The sequence below is a fragment of the Watersipora subatra genome, chromosome 8, assembly GCF_963576615.1.
Source record: "Watersipora subatra chromosome 8, tzWatSuba1.1, whole genome shotgun sequence".
NCBI classification, from domain to species: Eukaryota; Metazoa; Bryozoa; class Gymnolaemata; order Cheilostomatida; family Watersiporidae; genus Watersipora; species Watersipora subatra.
In genome coordinates this window covers 53190064-53213958 of record NC_088715.1, presented here as the reverse complement: position 1 = coordinate 53213958, position 23895 = coordinate 53190064, and the positions used below count along the sequence as shown (strand labels likewise).

General features: G+C 32.8%; 1 protein-coding gene and 1 long non-coding RNA gene across 2 annotated transcripts in view; both read left to right on the top strand.

The window, feature by feature from the left end:
- The window catches only part of LOC137402203 (uncharacterized), a 5760-nt gene extending 322 nt beyond the window's left edge, over positions 1-5438 (top strand). The window contains exons 2-3 of the long non-coding RNA XR_010979486.1: positions 121-192; positions 5358-5438. This is a non-coding gene — a long non-coding RNA (uncharacterized lncRNA). The remainder of the gene's footprint in view (positions 1-120; positions 193-5357) is intronic.
- Positions 1-15641, top strand: part of LOC137401865 (MFS-type transporter SLC18B1-like) — a 29816-nt gene extending 14175 nt beyond the window's left edge. Inside the window, exons 8-11 of the mRNA XM_068088338.1 lie at positions 12430-12533; positions 13377-13472; positions 14330-14501; positions 15126-15641. Coding sequence (XP_067944439.1) covers positions 12430-12533; positions 13377-13472; positions 14330-14501; positions 15126-15356 — 603 coding nt within the window. The 3' untranslated portion in view covers positions 15357-15641. The remainder of the gene's footprint in view (positions 1-12429; positions 12534-13376; positions 13473-14329; positions 14502-15125) is intronic.
- Positions 15642-23895: the final 8254 nt, after the last annotated feature.

Genomic DNA, 23895 nt, shown 5'->3' with positions numbered 1-23895 from the left:
TTTTACTGTAACTAGCAAATGTATACCTGACGTAAGAATGTAACAGCATGCCCAAAATTAGTTTTTCTTTGTATAGTTGCAAATAGTCAATGACGCTTCATAATCAAATTAATCAATTAGTTATAGATAACTGCTGGATGAGAAGCATTGATGGCCCACACCAAAGACTGATTTGCAGACATAAAATTAAAGGTATGCGATATTGCAATAAGTTGCTGTCAACTAGCACATTATACATGCGAGCCAAAAATTAGTGTGATAATTTGATATAACCATAGCTTCAGTAAGAAAAGTTGTAAATTTTTACAGGCATTGTATTATTTCAAATGCTTACATAAACCATTATGCCACTTTTGTGTTCTATTCATCTATTATTGGCAGATTACATAATATAAATAGCGCAAACCAATCAAAGGAATGTAGCATAGCAAAGAGATTTAGTATTGCTCTTCTTAGTTTTTATGAGTCATCGTTGCAAATGCTGAGCACTTGCATAATTATATAAAGTGAATAGTTTTCCATTGGTTACTCATTACCACTTTTAGTTACTCAGTCAACACTGAGAGTAATTATCAGATTTGAGATATCATGTTTAGAGGCAGGAGATTGACAAATATTTTGTTGGTTTTTACTCTTACCCTACCGTATGCGAATTTATGCTAAATCTATCAGCAACTGCCGTATGCACATTTTTGCGAATTTTCCAACAATTGCGTGGTCACCTAATTTTATTATCCGTTAAAAACATAACGGATGATTTTAAAACTTTGATGGTATTGTCAGTGTGGTTGGAATATTTCTCTAATAGATTAGTCTAAGATAACCAAGCAGTTTCAAATTTTTTATTGAGAATTTCCAAAATAAAAATGGACATTTTTGTGTAAGTTTTGTTAAGTATCGCGCAAGTCAGAAAACATATAATTACTTACATGTATGTTGATGACACTATAGCCAATTCAAATTCAGATTTTTGTGATTACACAGATAATTAAAGTAGCAGCAGTGACTCTGATGATAGTGAAAATAATAGTTTTTTAAGTGTAAGGGACATTGTAGAGCATCGTTTTAGCTTCGTAGCGATTGTAGCTTCACATAGCTTTAGCAATGCACAAAGTGAAGGTACATTGATTTTTGCATAGCACTATATGTTAACATTTTAGCAAAATAAAATATATTACAAAAAGTTTCTAGATAAACTTTGAAGTTGAAACAAAATTGTATACATGCTTCATGTACATATCATGAAGCTAAATTGGCAATTTTCGGTGAAATGGCTGGCGGTAGGCCGGTAGCTTAGTTTGTACATGGGTGGCAGTAAAAGGGTAAAGCTATAACAGAATTAGAGATACAAGTGTATGTATTTCCTTTTGAATGATTTAGTGAACTTTGATGATTCAAGACAATGAGTTTGGCGAATGATATATATGTATAAGATGCTGCTGAAGTTGCGCAATTCAACTCATGGCTTTTAATTATTACCTCAAAATGTTGAAAACACGCGATAGGAAGGGCCAGAACACTACTAAAACTCATAGTTACTCAAACCTGAAATACAGTAGGTTTTATACAAATTGCTATACAATAACAAAACTGCAAAACTATTGGTTAAAATATAAATAGCAATATATATTATTATTTTTGGCCTTCGGTATCGGGCAGCATGTATGCAGTTTGTTTGCTGATGTTAACAAAAGTTTTACTAATAAGCTACATAATTTGCTCAATTATTTGTGTCAACTTTAAAATTGAAAACAAATGTAGTGTTAGCACTTTTAGAATATACTACAAACAACTCAGAGGAACTTTTTGTGGCATCTGACTTGAATTTAAAAGTTCTCTGAAAATGCAACTTGTATTTGCCCATTTTAATACTTTAAAATGTCAAAGGGAGCTCATAATGAAAGCAACTTTAATATAATTTCAAGATGCTCAAAGCGGTACGGATGTTATGTTGACAAACAATAAACGGTCACTCTGTACTATGACTAGTAAGTATTTACATGTTTTTAGATTTTGCATTGATGCTTTCAATTAGGTAGTGTAGGAAATCTATTTAAATTAGCTAAATTACCAGCATGTGCAATACCCAGCTTTGTTTCCTATCCATCCCAAACATTTTGCCAATGCTTATAATAATTCATTGCTCTTTTCAAATCTGATTTCTGAACCAAAGGTAGTTTTAGCAGTATAAGAACATATACTTCTCTTCCTATGGGTCTACTCACTTTTCTGTAGCAGCAAAGGCCATTGTTTTTAAAAGGTCTGTAAGAATTGTATTACTTATTTTGACTTCCATTGGTGCTCGTAGCAAATATAATTTCAGTACAATTTGCATCAATAAAGTTATTATTACTTGTTTGTAAAGTATTTGGAGCAAAACAATATTTTATGTGCACAGCAAACATTTTTGCTGCAAGCTTACCAAAACAAAATAAAACGTTTATTTTTATGTTACATTTTAATTAAACATTATGTTCTATTCAGTTATTGCTGTCAGTACTATGCAGTTATTGCTGTCAATGTTCTTTGTGCATTCTTGGCACACTTTTATGTTAAACTTCCAATGCATTAAACACTTTAGAAATAAAGTGTCCAAACAAGGATGCATAACATGAGATTTGTCACTGGCTTGTTTTGACCTATAGCTAGCACTCTTTAGCCAAAGGTGTCTAGCTTTACTAAAAAATTTGGTAGTGAAATTGTACATAAATTCATTGCCTGCATACATGTCAATCATGATGCCTATGCTCTTATTATGTGTGTTCTACTATTGCCTGCTTAGCTAATTCACTTTCTACTTCTCAATAGCCTCAGCCTCCGAATGAAAGCTATTGTTGTTATTCCTATTCTTTGTAACTTTATAATGAAGGAGGTTGTGGTTGGGCAGCTCATTTGCTTTTCACTCTATTAAAAGTATTCCAGCACAAGTATAACTGCAGTAATAAAATCTTCACAGAATTGCATAATGTGGTCTTATTCTCCAAGGTCTTCTCACTAGCAGAAATGACCTATGTACTTATGCTATTGTGGTTTGTGCTTAAAGTGACTCATTCTCCTAATGTGGCATGGCTTGCTATCTTCTTGCATGCTAGTCAATTGATTAAATAGATTGTAAGAAACAAGCCAACCTCTCACTCCTACACAACCTAAAGACTTATCACATAAGTTCAACCTTCTAGCGAGATTGTAGCCGCTAAACATTTTGCTTTTTTCACGCATCTAGCCATTTAGGGTTTTGCAGCAGCAGAAGAACAGACTAATCATGTCACAATTGGTATATTTGTTTGTCACAATTGTTTTATATTACTTTTGCCAATTTTGTCATTGATTTAATTGTACCATATTATGGTGAAAAGGCATCTTGAAAAAGTATTTTACTTCGCCTCAATACCAATGCAAAAGGTTAGACTGGTAGTGGCCATTTTTGACCTGTAGGGCGAGCCACTTTAAATACTATATCAAAGCAACTTACTCATGTCATCAAATTGCGACGGCAAACAACAATGCATAGGTTTTCGCAGCTAATTTGGATTTGGATTTTACTGCCTTAATTGCAAGATCGTAATATTGTCAAGTTAAAAAGGTCAAGAAACCCCAACTTTATAATACTAAAAGAATGAAATTATTACTAATTTTCATAAAATGATAACTTTGTAATTATTCACGAGGGTAGCTTTGTGAGATTAACCGACACACATTAAAATAGTTATGGTAACATATAGCACAGTAGCCAGCAATTGATGAATATCTGTGACTCTGTCGATGCTCCTAACTTTTGTAACTTTTTAAAAAGCATTAAAATAATTATGGATGCTTTTTATTCTGATTAGTAGTGTTAGCTGATTGATAGCACCAAACAGGCAGAATTATTAGTAGCCTATACTTTACTGCCCTGAGCAAGCAAAACACTGTATCTTGATATTTGTAAATTGTTCAGCACAAGCACAAACGCGTTTTGGTCAAGCCTGGCATCAGTATTAGCAGTATTTTGGTTGTTTTTTTTATTTATTATGGTGAGATATTCAACAATCTTTACCGAATTTTTTTTCGTGAAACTTTAAAATCAAAGGAGTTATTTCACTTAGGGCATTTTGTTTGCTTAAATTGACAATTTACTAAGCTGGCACTAGGCAATCAAAACGCCCTATCACTGCAGATAGGGCCTTTTGATTGCATAATTGGACTGGTTTCTCATTGTTAGTTTGCCACAAGACCATTTGCCATGTGTGGATTATCAAAGGATTACAAGTTTAAATTCTGATATTAACCCGCAATTAGTCAACAAAATGATATATGTTGCAATTCCTATTACTCATCCAGTCAACACATGGATTAAAGTCCTGTAATAGCCATATTTAGCTCAAAAGTTAAGAGATGATCAAAGATCTAGGTATCCTTCAAACCTGATGTCATGAAATGAAAGGAGTAAGTAAAATAGTAGTTTAAAAAAGATCAAAAGCTTTTATTGAAAATAATTTAGAGCAAACAACTGAGTGCAATAATGTCAGTATTTTAAAAAAGCAAAAACTTCCAATGGACATGTAATTAAAACAAATTTTTCATCAAATCTCTGAGTCGGATCTTTAAATCGAGACTTTTGTCACTTAGATATCGTCCTGTCATAATAAATATATTATGATAAAAAATATAGCAATAAGATGAGCACTTAGAAGTGCACTAGCTTGTATGAGCTGCCTTAAAACAACCAAATATATATGCTTCAGTTTCGCTTCCCTTTGTTTATATACTCTTTGATTACATAATGCTGCTCATAATGTTCAACTTTGTGTATGTTCAGGCCAATCAAAACGCTGTATCTGCAGATAGAGAGCTTTGATTGCCACTTTATGTGTGGTAAATGTGGATAGGGCATTTTGCACATTGTGAAAAGTGCTATTTCTGGTGGTCTCAGATATATGAAATTTTGAGACATGTTAGATCTCAACCTAAATTACATATAAGCACAAAAAAGTGAATTTTGAAAAACTTGTCAGATAGGGCGTTTTGCTTGCTTAGGGCAGTATAAAGTTATGATAATGTATTATTTTCATTGTAATTAACAAATTGATGCATTTTAGTCGTAATTTGATACGGATTTAAACTACAGGCTGAGTCATAAGTAAGTGACTGGAGTAAATGAAATCCTTTAAATTGCTGAAGCTTTAAAATCTATGTTTCAATTTTGTAGAAGAATATCGCAAGAGATAAAAATATTACTGCTTCATAGAATTTTAGTAATGGGAGGTAGGGACACGGATTTGCTGAAAAACCTAAAAACATCAGGCATCTTTTGCATCAATTTTTAATCTGCATAACATCTGTTTGGGCTATTAAAATTGTTTTGCTTATTTTGGTAGAAACCTGGTCACCGCATCCAAGCACTATATCCACCAGATGGAAAATGGTACGAAGCACAGCTGGACGCTTTCTTGAAGGGGGTATGTTGCTGATTAACGGTTAATTTCCACAAGAGCGTGCCAAATTAATAAAAGTTTTATTTCAAAAAATTTATAAGAAATAATATTACTATAAAATCTATGTTTGAATGCCATGGCACTGCATTTTTTAACCCTTCCAATTATAGTGGCAAAAATTGTCGATTGTGCTTTATAATATATGTTCAATCTTTATTAGCTTCAACTCTATCTAAAACCTTTTTGTTATAGATTTTATTTTTCCAACACGTCAAAAAATAGTACTATTCAAAAAACTTAATGCATTCCTACTTCATGCATTGCTAATGCTATGTGAAGCTACGATCCCTTCGAATCTCGAAAAACAATGCTCTACCATGTTCCTTACTCTTACGAAACTATTACTTTGACCACCATTGGAGTCACTATTGGAGCTGCTACTTTAATTATATGTGTAATCACTAAAATCTTAATCCGTCAGTCATCAACAATCATCAATAATGTTATCAACATAAGTAATTATCTGTTTTCAATTCTGTATGTACTTGCGAAAGCTATAATAGCACTAAATATTTCAAAAATCAGAAAGAACAAATGTTTCTTTTTATGTTGAAAAGTCCTAAACAAAAATTTAAAATTGCTTCGTGAGTTTAGGGTAATTTTACAGGGAAACTTTTGGACAACACTGTCAATACCATAAAAAGTCTTAAAGACTGTTAGTTATGTTGTCAACGAATAATAAAATTAAGTTACTACGCAATTGCCAGGAAATTCGCAACATGCACATATGCCGGTCGTCCATTGATTTCGCCTAAATGTGCATGCAGCGGTGAAAGGGTTAATAAAATATTATGTAATCTCTAATTGAATCCCCATTCATTTAAACGCCCCTCTACTAGACCTGTACTATAATAGATGACGGTTAAAGATAAAACGCCACCGTTCAAGTGAACGTTACTTCTTTTGAAAAAAACACATAAAAACTATATAACACACAAACTAAGCTGTGATCCAGTGTTAACATATACACTGGGCGTTGAGCTTGCAAAATGCCATCGTTAACTGCTTATTCTAATGCTGTAGCATGTGCAAGAAATTTTAGCCTCAAATAGTAGTACAGATTTCATCATATTTGCTAAACCGTTTTTTCATATATGCCGAACTATCAAGGCCGCTTAAACAATAAAATTATTATCAGCCTGATAGAATTATTAATTATTTCCACGGTGCTGCTTTCAAAGCTTTAACGAAAACACTGTAAAGCTTAGAAGTTAGAAAACTCGCTTCAATATGCATTGACAAAAGTATTAATTGCTATTGTTGTAACTGAGTCATTGTTAGTAAAAATTTGTCAACATTTTTCTATCCATCCTGTCCAAAATCGGATCGAAAGATCAAAGAATGTTGAAGTCGCAGTCAGCTGGAAGTGGTTGTCAATTAAAAGGTGACACTCTAGTTTTCAACACTTCTAGAGTAGCACTCAAATGAACATGGCCTTCAAATTAAGATTCTACCTTATGTCAATTTAGCTGTATTTCAGAATGTTATAATATTGGAGTTTTGGGTCAAGGTTAAAATAGCAAGCATAACTTTGCAAATAACGACGCAAAAAGGTTTTAGTTTTAAATAAGGCTCTGCTTTCATATATTTGCAAATCACTAATGCATGAATTTAAAAAAAGAACCCAAGGGTATATTTCTCTTTGTGCAGTAGCATCTAATCAAAAATGCATTGATTTTAAATAAGTGCAGAGTGACATACATGGATTATCAACACCGAAGAGTGATTTTCAGACATCAGATTAAATGTGGGTGATGCTATGATAAGTGGCTTTAAACTAACACAATGTACATGGGAACCAAGCGTGATTATTTTGCTGTAGCTCAAATGCAGTAGAAAAAATAAAGGTGTCTAACTTTTCAAGTATTTCAGTCAAATTCGTTGCCTACATAAATGCTGACACTAGTCTTTGTGTTCTGCTGCTGTCAGGTTACAAAACATAGCTCTCCTAGTCAGAGACATTTAGGTATCTAGAGCAATCTAGGCATTAGTGGTTTCAAGGAAGACCTGAACAATGCGTGTTTAACCACAGTGGTTGACCCCATAGGTCAAGTATTAGCCTAATTAATGACTCAATGAATAGCTACCCAGTCAGGTCACACTAAGCTTAGCAGCAATCGTTCTGAACACTGGCCATTGAGACTGCTCAATGAATGTTAATCCTGATCATTTCTCTAATAGTTTGAAGCAAATAGAAATCCAAACTGCTCTATCGCATGCACACAAGTGGCACACCATTTAGTTTCATAATTAGCTACTAAAGTAGTATATAGAAGTGGTCATCAAAGTACCTTCTACAGTGTATGTGTGTTTTGAATAACAATACATTGGTTAAGTATTATATTACTAAATGAGAAATGACACTAACGAGCATTAATGTCCTTATTGTTCCTTTGTATCTGAGAAACCGTCAATTCTGTTTTGACTTGCCGCACATAAACCAGCTTATTTAACTTTTGAATGGAGCTGAGCAATGATATGTGATTCATCAAAGCCATAGCTTATCAGATTTTTATAAATGATAATTCACATTATTTACTATTTCAGTCAGCAGAAAACGGTAAAGTGCAGAGGAAATAGCAGAATTTGACAAGCATTGGACTGAAAAATCAGGCAAACTGCCAACAAGATCAGTGTTGGATGCTATACACTCAACGCTGCCTAACAGAAGTGTTATAGTGATTCGGGCTCGAGCCAACAACTTGCTAAAGAAGGCTGCGAGAAAAAATGCCAGCTGAATTTTTTATGTTGTTGAACCTTCTTATTATCATTGCGTTGTATTTGTCAATGAATGTGCTCTTTTTGAAGACTAAAAGAGACCAACTCCGCAGTAATGCACTTGAATAGTTTTTTTGTATCAAGCAGTCTTAGCTATTATTTTATGTACAGAAAATGTGCATAAACAATGACTATGATAGATAATACAATACCGACAATAGATATTATCTGTTGTACTGCACTGTACACTATGATGTATTATTCAAGCAACAAGCTCTAAGATAAATTATAATAATTCTTTTAAAGAAAAACCAAATATAAGAAAATATGCCGCAGCAGCCAGTCTACTGACAACTTACTGTCAAACCGACAAGCCCAAAAAATTACTTAGAACGCTGTGCTTGACTAAAAACAATCAGAAATTCACTACACAATGAGAAATATATCTTTTTGGGTCATTTTCCAAATTTAAGTGAATGTGTCTGAGTAGAATGTTCTATCAATTTCTTGACAGTTCAGGGCATTATTATTACTGGTAACATGTGAATAATAGCACTCAGTATTACTATTGATCAATAAAACCACCCAAAGTCAAGAGATCTAAAGTTAGAACAAATTTGGTACTGTGCTGGGTCCAGCCCGACTGATCATTGCTAACGATAAATTGCAGTAAGAAAGAAGTTTTGAAAAGCGAAAATGCCCTCAAGATAGAATGTTATTGTATTTTTATTGGCTCTCTATGTGACATTAAGTGTTTCCCTGGGTTCTACATAGGCACAATGGGCTTGTTTGGAATCTACCCAATTTATGGTGCTGTGGTATTGCGCAGGTTTTGCAACCTGACACTCCATTCCCGAGTGGGAAAATGTTTTTACTTAACGTTCTAAGAGTGGCTTAAGATGAATAGAAAGACATTGCTGTTATTGTATGTTAGATTGAGTAACTAAGTATGTTGTGCAAGTAGTTCATATTATTACTGTAGATAATATGCACAGCAAGCAAAGATGTGTGTGTTTCATTTTAGCAATCACAGTAACTGAGTTGCGTCCATGCATTGTTACCAACTAATTTTTTTAAGTTTTTGTATGCAGTGCAGCAGTGATATGTGACTGAATAAGAAACTATAACATAGACCATATTTATAAATATTGAGTTACATTATTCATTTAGTTTAGTGAGCAGAAAGTTAGCAATGATATGTAAGTTATAGAAACCTCTTAAATGATATATAAATAGCAGCAGCCTCCTAATTAATATATAATTCATTGCAGCCTCCTAACTGATGTATAAATAGTAGCTACCAACTATATGAAATTCAAATTACAGTAAACTCTTACGTGATCTATAAGTCATAGCATCATCCTAAATTCTATGTAACTCATAGCAACCTCTGCAATGATATGTAAGTTATAGCAACCTCCTAAATGATGTAAAAATAGCAGCAGCCTCCTAATTTATATATAATTCATTGCAGCCTACTAAATGATATATAAATAATAGCTATCAACTATGGGAAATACAAATTATAGCAAGGTCTTAGGTGATCTATAAGTGATAGCTACATCCTAAATTATATGTAACCCATAGCAGCCTCTGCAATGATATATAAGTTATAGAAACCTCTTAAATGATATATAAATAGCAGCAGCCTCCTAATTAATATATAATTCATTGCAGCCTCCTAACTGATATATAAATAGTAGCTACCAACTATATGAAATTCAAATTATAGTAAACTATTATGTGATCTATAAGTCATAGCAGCATCCTAAATTCTATGTAACTAATAGCAACCTCTGCAATGATATGTAAGTTATAGCAACCTCCTAAATGATTTAAAAATAGCAGCAGCCTCCTAATTTATATATAATTCATTGCAGCCTACTAAATGATATATAAATACTAGCTATCAACTATGGGAAATTCAAATTATAGCAAGGTCTTAGGTGATCTATAAGTGATAGCAACATCCTAAATTATATGTAACTTATAGCAGCCTCTGCAATGATATGTAAATTATAGCAACCTCCTAAATGATATATAAATATCAGCAGCCTGCTAATTAATATATAATTCATAGCAGCCTTCTAACTGATATATAGATAATAACTATCAACTATGGAAAATTCAAGTTATAGCAAGGTCTTAGGTGATCTATAAGTGATTGCAACATCCTAAATTATATGTAACTCATAGCAGCCTCTGCAATGATATGTAAGTTATAGCAACCTCCTAATTAATATATAAATAGCAGCAGCCTCCTAATTAATATATAATTCATAGCAGCCTCCTAACTGATATATAGATAATCGCTACCAACTATGTGAAATTCAAATTATAGAATTTTCTCAAGTGATCTATAAGTTATAGCAACATACTTTATTATATGTAAATCAGAGCAGCCTCTCAAACAAACAAGTTATAGCAAACTCCTAAATGATATATAAATATCAGCAGCCTCCTAATTAATATATAATCCATAGCAGCCTCCTAACTGATATATAAATAATAGCTATGCACTATGGAAAATTCAAGTTATAGCAAGGTCTTAGTTGATCTATGAGTGACAGCATCATCCTAAATTATATCTAACTCATAGCAGCCTCTGCAATGATATGTAAGTTATAGCAACCTCCTAAATGATATATAAATATCAGCAGCCTCCTAATTAATATATAATCCATAGCAGCCTCCTAACTGATATATAAATAATAGCTATCAACTATGGAAAATTCAAATTATAGCAAGGTCATACGTGATCTATAAGTGATAGCAACATCCTAAATTATATGTAACTCATAGCCGCCTCTGCAGTGATATGTAAGTTATAGCAACCTCCTAAATGATATATAAATATCAGCAGCCTCCTAATTAATATATAATCGATAGCAGCCTCCTAACTGATATATAAATAATAGCTATCAACTATGGAAAATTCAAATTATAGCAAGGTCTTATGTGATCTATAAGTGATAGCTACATCCTAAACCATATGTAACTCATAGCAGCCTCTGCAATGATATGTAAGTTATAGCAACCTCCAAAACAATTTATAAATAGCAGCAGCCTCCTAAATAATATATAACTTATAGCAGCCTTCTCACTGATATATAGATAATTGCTACCAACTATGTGAAATTCAAATTATAGAATTTTCTCAAGTGATCTATAAGTTATAGCAACATACTTTATTATATGTAAATCAGAGCAGCCTCTCAAACAAACAAGTTATAGCAAACTCCTAAATGATATAGATTTTACTAAAGGGTAGGTAAACTGTGCCATGCTATGTAATGTTTCCATTGTGACTATTACATAAGTTACAATGGTAACATTCTATTTTATGTGTAAGTTGTAGCAATCTGCTAACTGGTAATCATTATTTTTGCTTACTCATTGATGTATGAATTATTTTACCTTCAAATTGATATGTAATTTACAACAACCATCTAGACATTCTCCAAGTTTTGACAGTTTTTCTAGAATGCATATATACAAAGTATGATAAGGCGATGAATATATATTGTATGATACCATATTCTCCTAAAATTTCCATAAAAATATATAATAATTAGGAGGCGAATAAATATATATATATCTACAATGTAGATAAATTAGACCATATAGGAGGCTTACCCATATATATTTGCGTTAACTCCTAATCCCTTATATTCCGAAACCTCCTAACTGGTATATATTTATTCAACTCCTAACTCTGAAATATGGGTATATATATATATATATATATATATATATATATTTGAAAAAATTATTGCGAAAAAAGTAAACTTTTAGTATTTGCGTTACAAATCTGTTTCGTGCGAAGCACTCCTCAGACGCAATTGTACTAAAATATATATATATAATGGAATTGGAATGGAATGGAATATAATATATATATGGAATTATAACTTTTTTATGGGGTGGTTTTTATAACTGTTGATATTGTGATCTATACATATATATATATATATATGTATGTATGTATGTATACATATATATGTATATATATATGTATATATACACATTTGTCTATAAGTATAAAGTATACCTTTATTTATATTTTTAGTTGTATAAATGTATATTTTTGCATGTGTTAGTAAGTATGTATGTAAGTAGGAAGCTATCCGCTTACGTGAACAATATTATTAGCTATTGAATGATGTCTCATAAATGATTTACTAAGTTAACCTGTTCTGCATTTTGAAATGAAAATCATAATCACTGCTTTTTGTAGAAATATGCGCCATATATTTTGCTGATTGTCTGGACCATGTTTGTTCCAGTTCTATTGCTAGCAATACCTTCACCACCCATCAGTTATCTATTTGGCGGCAAAAGGTTAGTTTAGAAAACTAAAGTTGATCCACGAACTTTTGCTTATGATAAAACATAAAACGACAATCAGTTTCTATTTTCAACATTTACTGCTTTTCTGCTGCATGTATGACACTTTATTTTAACCCAGAGTTATTCTAGAACTAAATATAGTGTGACTCTCTGTTCATGAGATTTTGACCAGGAGCAGTTGTGGCTGAATGCCCTTCCTCACACCACCATAGTCTCTGTGTGATTCGAACCATTGACATACTGACTATAAGCCAGTGCCCTAATCACTGAAACATGACCGTGCATTTCAGGGGTCAATTGTTTTTTGAGCAGGATTATAGGGAACATACAGTAACATCATTACTTTAATCAAATTTTAAAGTATTGAGCTGCATGGTGCAAATATTAGCATTTTCTCTGCTTACTTTATTTATATAGCTAAACAACTTTTTTTTGCTGATGGCTAAGTCAAATCAAGTTGATTATGTAAACAGACTTTGAATTTTTTTTAAATTGCTAGAAAATTGGTGTGCTTCATAACAGACCGACTTTACATCTTAATTTAAAACACCTCTTTCAATATTTTATTACAAGCATATTAAACTTGCCTTTTTTACAGCACAATCATGCCAACTGATCTTTCATCCTGCTCTAAAAAATTCTCATGAACTTTTGTTTGGAAAGTTCATTTATACAAATTATTTGTTCTAACATTACAGTTTTTGGTTCCAAAATTTTGTGGTACACAAACTCTAAAGAAATGGCCACCAATTTTTTCTCTTCAACTATCTGCCAATGAATTAAGAGATTAACAGTTTTCTTTACAATAGCATTATTTTGGTATTCATATTTTAGATTCCTTCCTTTATCTGTGGTCATGCTTGCCCTCCTTGCATGGTTTGTTGGCTTTCTTCATATACTTTGCTTTTCTGTGGCACTTCGTCTAGCTTGGTAAGCCATTTTGTCTCATTTTTCTTGTTGGAATTAAATAATTCAGCCAATTTAAAGTTCAATTTTATTTAGGGTGTGTTAATAACCTAATTTGGTGATTGTGGACTTTTTATTGCAGCTAAACTTTGCCTCCATAAAGAGATAAATTTTTCAAGTGTAAAAAAAGGGTTGAACAATTGTTAAGAGATAACACTTAAAACATTGAACAAAGGTATTTAGGGTGGTGAGTATATAAGACTTTGATTGGTTGCTAGATGAAATTAAAAAATTAAAAAATTTTCAAATTAAAAGTAAATTTTTTGTCCAGTTCTGAAGATTTATCTTACCTTTTTTCTCAAGATTTTTCTTGCTTGAAAATATTGTATAATATATCATTTGATCTTCCACTTCTCTTTGCTATAAGAACCAGCACTTTTGAGGTTATTAAAAATACTTATTTAGTAATTCAAAGGTATCACGCTTCAAAAAAAACCTAATTATAACATAAGCAAATGTGTCTTTTTGTTGCTTTCTCTCACTCTGCTGTCAGCAACTGTTTGAGTAAAGGCACCAAAGTCCTTTTTGTCTTTTGCTACACCCCTTTGTTTCACAATGGCCCGCTAGTCACTACCCAGCAGGTTAGGTCATTTCTAAATATTTCTGTCTATAAACCGACTGGTTTGCTTAGGGGGCCAGCTAGTTTCTTCAGCAAAATAGAAAACGTATGGCAATTTTCTTAATTCTGTGTTCAAAGTATCATTTTAGAGACATAATTTGTGACCCTTAAACAACCATTATACTGATGTCTCCGGGTAGCTCATTAAAAAAACCTTGCTCTTTTATGAGCTGAATGTGACATCTCTTATGCTGTTCTTCAGGATGAATGGCTACCCTGAAAACAGTCTCTACACTTATGGCTTGCTGACTGGACTCATGAACAGTGGTCTCTGCTTAGGCAGCACAATTGGTCCAGTCTTAGCTGGAATCATCACTGATTATTCTGGATTTGAATGGACTCAAACTGTAAATGCCTCTTTATATACACTCATGGTTAGTATAATACAATTTACTCCATTTTATTCTTACTATAACTTGAAAGCTGCCTCTTTCCATTTATTCTGTATTTAGCTCACCAACTTATACATAATTATTAAGTGGTTGATTGAATTACACACAGAGTTTTGGCGCTGTTAAAGAGAAATTCGACCCCAGTTGCTCTTGCTCAAACTCTAATGAACAAGCAATCTTAATAAATAATTTACAAAGAGTAACAAGTACAAAAAGTTGGTAATGCTTATAGGATAAGAAACGCTAGAAAAGTTAGTCTTAGATGAAAATTTATATGCATCCTAACCTTTTGCCAACCAACATTGAAAGCTTTACAGTTAACATCATTTTGCCATTTGCTGCATCTCAATGTTTAAAATGTAATAGTTAAATTACGTTTTTTTCAGGTACAAAGTATATTACTAGGCTAAAAAGATTTTGTCAACCTTTCGTTGCAAATGAATTTATTGATAAAATTAAGATCAACTTTATATGTGACAATATTCTATGTATTATAATCTATGATACCTACAACAAAATTAGGAATGTGAAACAGTTTATTATTAGCAGGTTATCTGATAATGTCTGCAAAAAATTGCATCTCACACATAGTTTCTAATGTTACAGGTGATACTACTTGCAAGTTTTCTCCTCTATCTGAAGTTTACGAATCAGCTATCAACATTATTAGGAAAAAACGATAAAGCTGCTGACACTGAAGATAGTGAACACAGTGTAGCTAGTCAGGTAGCAGAGGCCTGCTCTGAACGCATGAAAGCTTGCTTAGATGAGTCCCCAGTCTACACAGAGGTTCAGCCACAGCCAGACTTAGAGCAAGACCTTAGTTCTGATAATTAATTTTAAGGATTTAAAAAAAGTTTATTCAAATAGAATAGTTGAACTCCTCGTAAAAGAATAAAACAAGTCGCCCAAAGGATTCTTTGTGTGAAATAAAAAATCACTATAAGTGACACACTTAGTATTTTTACATAGAGCTTTTGACACCTTAATAAAGTGAAAAAATATCCTTTAAAATTCAATAATTATGTACATAATAAAACAACATTTTATTAGAATTTTTTATAAACTATTGTTGCTTCAATTTTTGCTTCAATTTTAATAAATTTAATGACCCAAACATGATCACCAAACACTGTTTCAAATTTTTGCTTTCGAAAAGCAGGTATATTCTTGACTGTAACAACTTATAATTTTGCGGAAAAATGTAGTTTACAAGACCAATTACCGAAATAATTTTGAAATATCTTAATCAATCGTTTCATTGCATTACACAGTGAATGCCATATTTCCAGAGAAAGTTAAAAAAATAGTTTTGATTACAGTAGCTCACTCAATTAGCCGTGAGAGTGCCAATAGCTAGACAGTTCGGTAATTTTGAATTCTATTTATAGTTAGTAGTTGTTATGGGTTGCATTTCATAAAATTTTGATAAATCAATGACCGTAAATATTAGTGCACATTTTCATTACAGATAAAAATTATTACATTATTTAAATTGTAAATTAACGATAGCGGTAAACCTAGTGTTGAACTTAATTTATTTCATTTTTAATCAACCTGCCTACAGCATGCAAATTGCATTGCTGTTTGGATGGCAACAATACAGTAACACATTTACTGAGGGCAACTGTCCCTCATGCATTTAAAGGCTAACCTTGAGTTCTAATCAGATGAATGTTTGAAAAGGGGGGTTCCCAGGAATGAGACAGAACGTTGACATCAAATAGTTTTGGAACCTTGTAGAAGGCAAAGAACATATGCAGGAGGCGCTCGCATGATATAGGTCAAAAATGTGAACAAACATAGCAGTGCTAAAGAGCAAATACGACAGACACACATGCACATACTCAAAACACAAAACAAAGGTTACACACACGACACACTCCACACACACACTTGCCACACACACCACACAAGCACCACACACATACCACACACTTACCACACACACACACACATACCACCCACGCCACACACACACCAAACACACACACATACCACACACACCAGACAACACGCACACACTGCACACCGCACACACCACACACACTATGCATGCGCACATCATAGGCAAAACACACACGCAAAACACACACGCAAAACACACACGCAAAACACACACGCAAAACACACTCGCAAAACACGTACACCAAACACACACACAAAACACGCACACAAAACACACCTACAAAATGCACACCCAAATAACCCAGACAAAACACACACCCAAAACACATGCACACTGCACGCAACCTGCCATCATGCATGTGCGTACACACACCAAATACGTGACATAAACCAAACTCACCAGACATTTTGCACTAATCAAACATGTTGCAAACACCACGCACAACATTAAAACTTTGCTGATAATTTATTCACCATCTAGCGATCAATTTAAATCGGTTATATAAATGACACTTTTTTTATTACTCACCAATTATGAGGTTGGTAGAGTTTTATTAGAATGGAGCTACTTTCATTTACCTAAGCTTTCATTTAATACCATTAACAATTAACGTTAAGTTGTAATCTTTAATCCAAAAAAAAGCTTGCAGTGAGACTTCGCTTTCTAAGTATTTCACTCTGTTGTTCCCTCACTCTCGTTCACTCGCCTTACCGCCCAAATTCCTTTTCAGTTTCACTTTCCTCTTGTCTTCTTGCTGCTTTTTTACTCTGTTTAACCCTCTTGTTTTTTTGCTCGGTTTCCATCTTGTTTTTTTACCATCTCGCTGTCTCTTAATCTCGATTCTCTCTAGCTCGGCATCGTGCCGTCTCTCACTCACACTCTCTCCCTCTCAATTTTAATCTCACTCTCTTTCTATCTCTTTCACTCTCTCTTTCGTTTTCTCTTTCTCTTTCACTCTTTCTTTTTCTCTCTCTTTATCTTTCTTTTTCTCATACTCTCGCTCTCTTTCTCTCTCACTCTCTTTCTCTCTCGCTCTTTTTCTCTCGCTCTCTTTCTCTCTCGCTCTCTTTCTCTCCCTCTTTTGATTTCGTTCTTGCTCAATTGTTCTTGCTCTCGCTCTCTCACTCCATGCTCTTTCGCTTTTTCGCTCTTTCACTCTCTCATTCACTTGTGTGCGCTCTCTCTCGCACTTGCGCTCTCTTGTTCTCTCTCTTTCTCCCTCTCTCTTGCTCTCTCGCTTTCTCTATTTTTCTCTTTTGCTCTCTTTCTCTCGCTCTCTCTTTCTCTTTCTCACTTTCTTTTGCTTTCTTTTTGTCAGTCTATCATTCTCTTTCTCTCCTTTTCTTTTTGTCTGTCGGGTTCTTTTCTTTTGCTTTCTTACTCTTTCTTGTTTTTTGTTCTTTTGTTGTTTCTAGCTACTGCCATCTTTTGCGCTCTTTCAAATTAACAAAAATTGGTCAAGACTGCTCAACGATGCTATCTTGCCGCAGCGGGCTGCCGATAGATAGGTTTGTTTTTTCTTGCCTTCTCTATGCTGCCATAATAAAATAATACTGTGGTGCAGTATTTTTACAAATAAGCGGTATAAACAAAAACCACATTTATCCATGTACATTATTGCTTTATTATTGAATAAAATTTAAAAATATTTTTTGAGGTCAAAAGTATATATAATTATGCTAAACTTACAGCCTTCATACGGTAAGGGAGCTCTGACTTTTGTGTTGAAATATGACTACCATCTTCTTTAATGCTAATCATAGTGTTTTGTCTGCATTTTTATTGCAGGAAAATAGATATGAACATTCTGCCTATGCGTTTGTTAGATTATATAACAAACTCACCCGCGTGGCATCTCTCGGTTTAAAAGCATGATTAGTTTGTTATAACAGTCTGCGCATTTTCCGAAGTTGACCATTTTAAACATCAGAGTGGACCAAACTAGATTGAAATTTTGTTTTTGAATGCACCAAAAGGCTATTATTTTTTTTGAAAATTTGTTATGTTATTTACATTCACTCACCTATATCTTAGTTTTTGTTTTTCAACCGGTAAAGAAACGTTTGCTAAATGAGTTTAGACTTGCCTTATAGCAAGTTTGAATATGACTGGTGTGTCAATTAAGTAGATTAACTCAAAACACCAGCAAAATAGCAGCATACCTGATTGCAATAATTATGAGCTGAAAGTGTGTGATCTTGAATTAAATACTGACTGTTAAGATTTGTTCACTCTTGCTGTGCTAGTTAGAACTGGGTAAACAACTATTCCTTTAAGCCTAAAAGCCTCAAGGCTCACATTTGTGCTAGCTGAAGCTCAATAAAAAATTATTTACAACTATTTATGAGTGATTAGCAACACTGGACGCATGTTATTAAGGAACCCAAAAGTTCTGCAAGCGTTTAGATTGCTTTGAGAATCTTCTTTTAAAATTACTGATGTCGTTTATAATTGTTCCGTTTTTGAGCATTGCAAAAATACAACACTTGAAGAATTTTTTCAGTTTTTAATTATTTTATCTTTATAGCAACCTACTTTTTCTTTCAGAGTTTACAGCAAAAACTGAGTGAAAGTTACAAACTGCTAAAATAATTACTTTCTATGAAAATATCAAAGTGCAGGTTACCCTAGAGTATTTAGACTGACCAGCTTTTAATTAAACTTTCTATCACATATTAAAGGAAGTACTGTCTTCGAAGTTATGCTGCATTGTTTTAACATTTACTTCAACATAAATAAATTTGTTATACATGTACTAGTTACTAAACATCTTTATATACAGCCAGTGTGTGTGTTGTGAGGTAGAACAGCTCCCTACTTATACCAAACACAAAAAAAGAATAAAACGATACTTAATGCAGCAACAATTGTAAAAAATGAGTTTAATGACAGTTGAATCTCTGTTTGATGTGTTTAAACTTAATACATGGTCAAGTAAAGGCAGAAATGAACATAACGAATTCCTGTTTATCTGTGTTTATGTAGCAGTGTTTATATGTGCTTATCTGTGTTTCGACGTGTTTATATGTGTTTATATGTGCAGTCATTCTGTAATCCTAGCGTTTATAAAAGCAGAATGTTAAAACAGTTGCGAAAATTGACTTTTTGCACAATAAAAACGAAGCAAAACATTTGTTTGAAAGTTTTTAGCGCAGATAATACATAAATTATTCTGAAACACTCAAATTTTTCCACTTTTTGGTGGCGCTTACAATTCAAAATTAAGTGTTATAATTTAAAAGTAAAAGGAGATCAATAACTAAGAAAAAGTTTTTTATACCACACTTGGTAAAAATAGTATTAATGACATTTGTATATGCTGAATCTGATTATATGTTATCGAGATTTGCCTAAACTGACCGTCACTGTGATAAAGTAGAGTTGTTGTGTTAAACTAGTAAAAACTAGCTGGTGAATAAATTTACTAACATCCTTTATTAAGTTTTTAAGTAAGTATAAACTATATTGTGTTGATATCAAATTTTCAAGTATTACTCAACAGATGATGAGTTTGAAATGCTGGTAGTCCGTTATAACAAGACCATCACTCTCTAGAGCTTTGTATACAAAACATGTAAGCTATGTATAAAAAGCATAGACTATAGAAGTGCTTTTACATCGAAGCAGCAAAGTGTGAAGAATATACCAATGAATATATTATTGTGAAAATTGAGCAAATCTTCTTAAATGTTTTAAAATAATTAAATGACAAATTTCTCTGATACTCAAATAATTTTGCTGCTAAGATTTGTCACCCAGAGTACTGACAGTACCATTAAGTGACTAAACGCCAAAGATTGTTCCCATGGCTAGAGAGTTGTTACAAACTACAAAGCTAGTAAGTTACTGTGCTGCTCAGTGAGTGCAGACAACAACACAAGCTCATTTAGCCTATATGCAAATGGTTGAGAGAGTAAAAGGATTAAATGAATGTTTCATAGCTTATTATTAGAAAAAGATAATTGTGGTTAAATGGAGCTATTACTCTTACTTTGCTGAGATTCAGTATGCATCCTCTAAGGCTGCAAGCTAAATAGCAATATGTGTTAATCTATATATGTGTCATATCTGCGATCTGACATTGCTATATGTATAGCGGTGCGGGCGCGGATATAGGGTTGGTAACAAAAAAGAACACAGTTAAAATATAATTAGCTAAGTAAAGTCAATAAGGAGCGCTCAACACCAGTATAGAGCTAAATAGGCTTCAGCCTGAGCAGACAGAAGAGCTTTAGAAATAAATTTCGGTTGGCACCTCTTTCTAGTGGAAATTTCCACAATGATTGACGCTGATTCGGGTATGTAGAATTTAAAACTGAAGAGTTGCCGCTGCTGCTATTCCCACTTCTGTGAAAAAGTTGATGAAATTATGTTTGTGGATTTATCTCCCTTGACAATAAGACTCCTTCTGTAGAAGCATCGTGTTTGCAACTTTTTTATTACTTTGCAGTGATTTAGGAGATCAGTGGTGGAATCAAAATTGTTCTTTTGTCTATTTTTAACAATCCATATCTAATGATTGTTAAACACACACACAAACTATATACATATGCTTATCTACATTTATATATATATATATATATATATATATATTAAGATTTGTTCACTCTTGCTTTGCTAGTTAGAACTGGGTAAACAACTTTTCCTTTGAGCCTAAAAGCCTCAAGGCAGAAATGCAGAATTGTACATTTCATAGTACATGAAATGCCTTAATATATAGTATATATATATATATATATATATATATATATATATATATATATATATATATTTATCAAAGTTGGTTGTATGTATGTATGTGTATATGTGTGTATGCGTGTCCAGCTATAGCTATTAAGATCTTAGATTTAAAATTCAATATATGTGGATTCAAACGCACGACGATTCAGCAAGGTTTTTTATACAAGCGCTCTAGCACTGAGCTACATAAAGTATATTCATCAATACTGTTATCATTTTTCCCTATATCGTAGGCCTATGCACTTGATAACCACTCATTTTAGCAATGTGCCCATGCGTTGCAATGCCCTTGTTAAAAAATACTTTGTGTAAGGTTCTATTATTATATCTGGAGTCATAGCCAATTTTTTTTGCGCGGACAAATTCATTATCTCTATGTAAAGAGCCTCGAAATTCTCTCTCCATTTGGTCAGACAAAGACAGTACAATATTTCAATTTTACATTTGTCCCAGTAATGAAACATACTAGTATTGTTGTTTACAATGTTTTGATTGATGCTGTTTGGTAGAACAATAAAGCTTTTATACACACACACTTCTATGCAAGAATTGTAATTATTAATTCTACATACTCAGGATTTTTATTTTTTGTTTTCTCAGTTCATATTAATTGTATTATTACCAAATCGTCAAATACATGTATTTTAATCGTAGCAAAACCAATTTAATTTAGCTACTACTTGCCTATTATTTTACATTTACATCAAACCTCTATATAGTTGCTTTTTTTTAATTTAATTAACCTGCACAAAGCATTTTCCTCATGCTACGAAGTTTGAAAGTTACAGTTGTTTGACAAAGTTTGAAAACCTTTACAGTTGTTTTTATTTTCTCTTAAATTATTTCAACTACATAAAACATGATACTTTCCCATAATATGTAGTTTAAAGGGTAGAATGGCAAATTTTGTTATAGGTTAAATACAAATCAATTTTCTGTGCAGACTTTCTATTACCTGAGCAATGCTCGGTAGTACAGCTAGTATATCTACCTATGTAAATCTCAAAGTTTGTGTGTCGTCGTCTGTTATTCTGTGAATCAATCTGTCCAGCTATAGTTACTAAAATCTTGGGATGAAAAGCTTGTTTCGTGTTGGATTTAACTTACGGAGATTGCAACCGCAAGTTTCCAACAACTGAGTTACACAGTCCTTAGAATTCTATCGGACTTATCATATACCGTATACGCTTTTCTCAATTGCACATGTTAAATGACGTATTAATTGATCCATTGCGCTCAGGGATTACAATGCAGCTGTTATAAAATAGTTTTCGCCCGACTTTATGAAACATGAAGCTTTTTGTCCTTGCGGTACTAGAGCGAATTCGTTTTCTGCCATCCTATTTCAACAATAATTTCTTTCAAAATTAAACTGCCAATTGGTATGCGTTATCTGTTAGTGAATTGGTTAGGACCAAAACAAATTTTTAACCAGATGAGTGTTAAAAACTTTAGTTAAAAATTTACTAAAGTACATACTAAAACTTCTTTCAAGTATGTTTTAGTAAGCTAGATGCATTTATGATGAATTCAGCGTTTATGTTACGCGTCTGTCTTGAAGGAAAAAACTCTGCACATAGTACATTGTATTGTTACATTTTCTTGCAGATCATATTCACAAAAAGCACTAAAGTTATTGTAGGTAACTGCAGTTACTAAGGTTAGCATATTGCTTTGTTATTATCTTTAATGATGATGGTTTTGATGATTTTTTTCCAGTGATTGCATTAGATAATTACTATGGGTTTCTATACCACTCTATACATCTATACTATATTTTTGTCTTAAGTTGCCAACATTAAAGCAAACTAAAATCATATAATTGTATACTAAATATTTTTTCTTGGTAATCGTAGCAAGACAGACTATATTTAGCCATCACTTGGTAATCGTAGCAAGACAGACTATATTTAGCCATCACTTGGTAATCGTAACAAGACAGACTATATTTAGCCATCACTTGGTAAGTTTTCACATTTACATTTAAACATCCTTACAATTTTATTTTTTCTCCTTAATTGTTTTAGAAAAAACGCCCTTCATAATATGAAATTTAAAGTTACAGTTCTTTGAAAAAGTTTACAATCCTTTACAGTTTTTCTCTTTTTTCTCTTCCTTCCTTTGAACTGCAGAAAAACACTTTTCAAATGATTTGAAGTTTAAAAGTTAAAATTGGAAATATTGTATATGTTAAATAAAAATAAGTTTTCAGTGTAAAGAATTTTGTATTACTAGGGCGACGCCGGGCGCTCATCTAGTTTGTAATATATAAAGAGTTCATATGTGCAGAGGAAGACAGAAATAGCTGGCAGTCTCTTTGCATGTGTTTCATAATAATGCACACACATTGATAACATGTACATGTATTCATATATACCCTGAAGCCTCTAGCAGAAAGCTACCTCTATTTTAATGCCACATCTAACTGACCGCCACCCTGAGAGAAGAGTTGAAAAATAATGCACCTGATTCTGTCACTTGTGTCACTTGTTCATAAGTATACATATTCGTAGCATTTGATCAAATATCTTTCTATAACTTATAAATTTGCAGATTTATAGCATATTATTTTATAGCATCCTTGCGGTTATCTTAACATGGCCTACAATAGATCGACGCTCATAATGCTTTTTCTAGTGCACATAAAAAACTAGTGTTTGTAGAATTTATTTGCCACATTTTAACTATGGCATTGATTTGATATTGTACAGTCTGTTCCCTTTATGT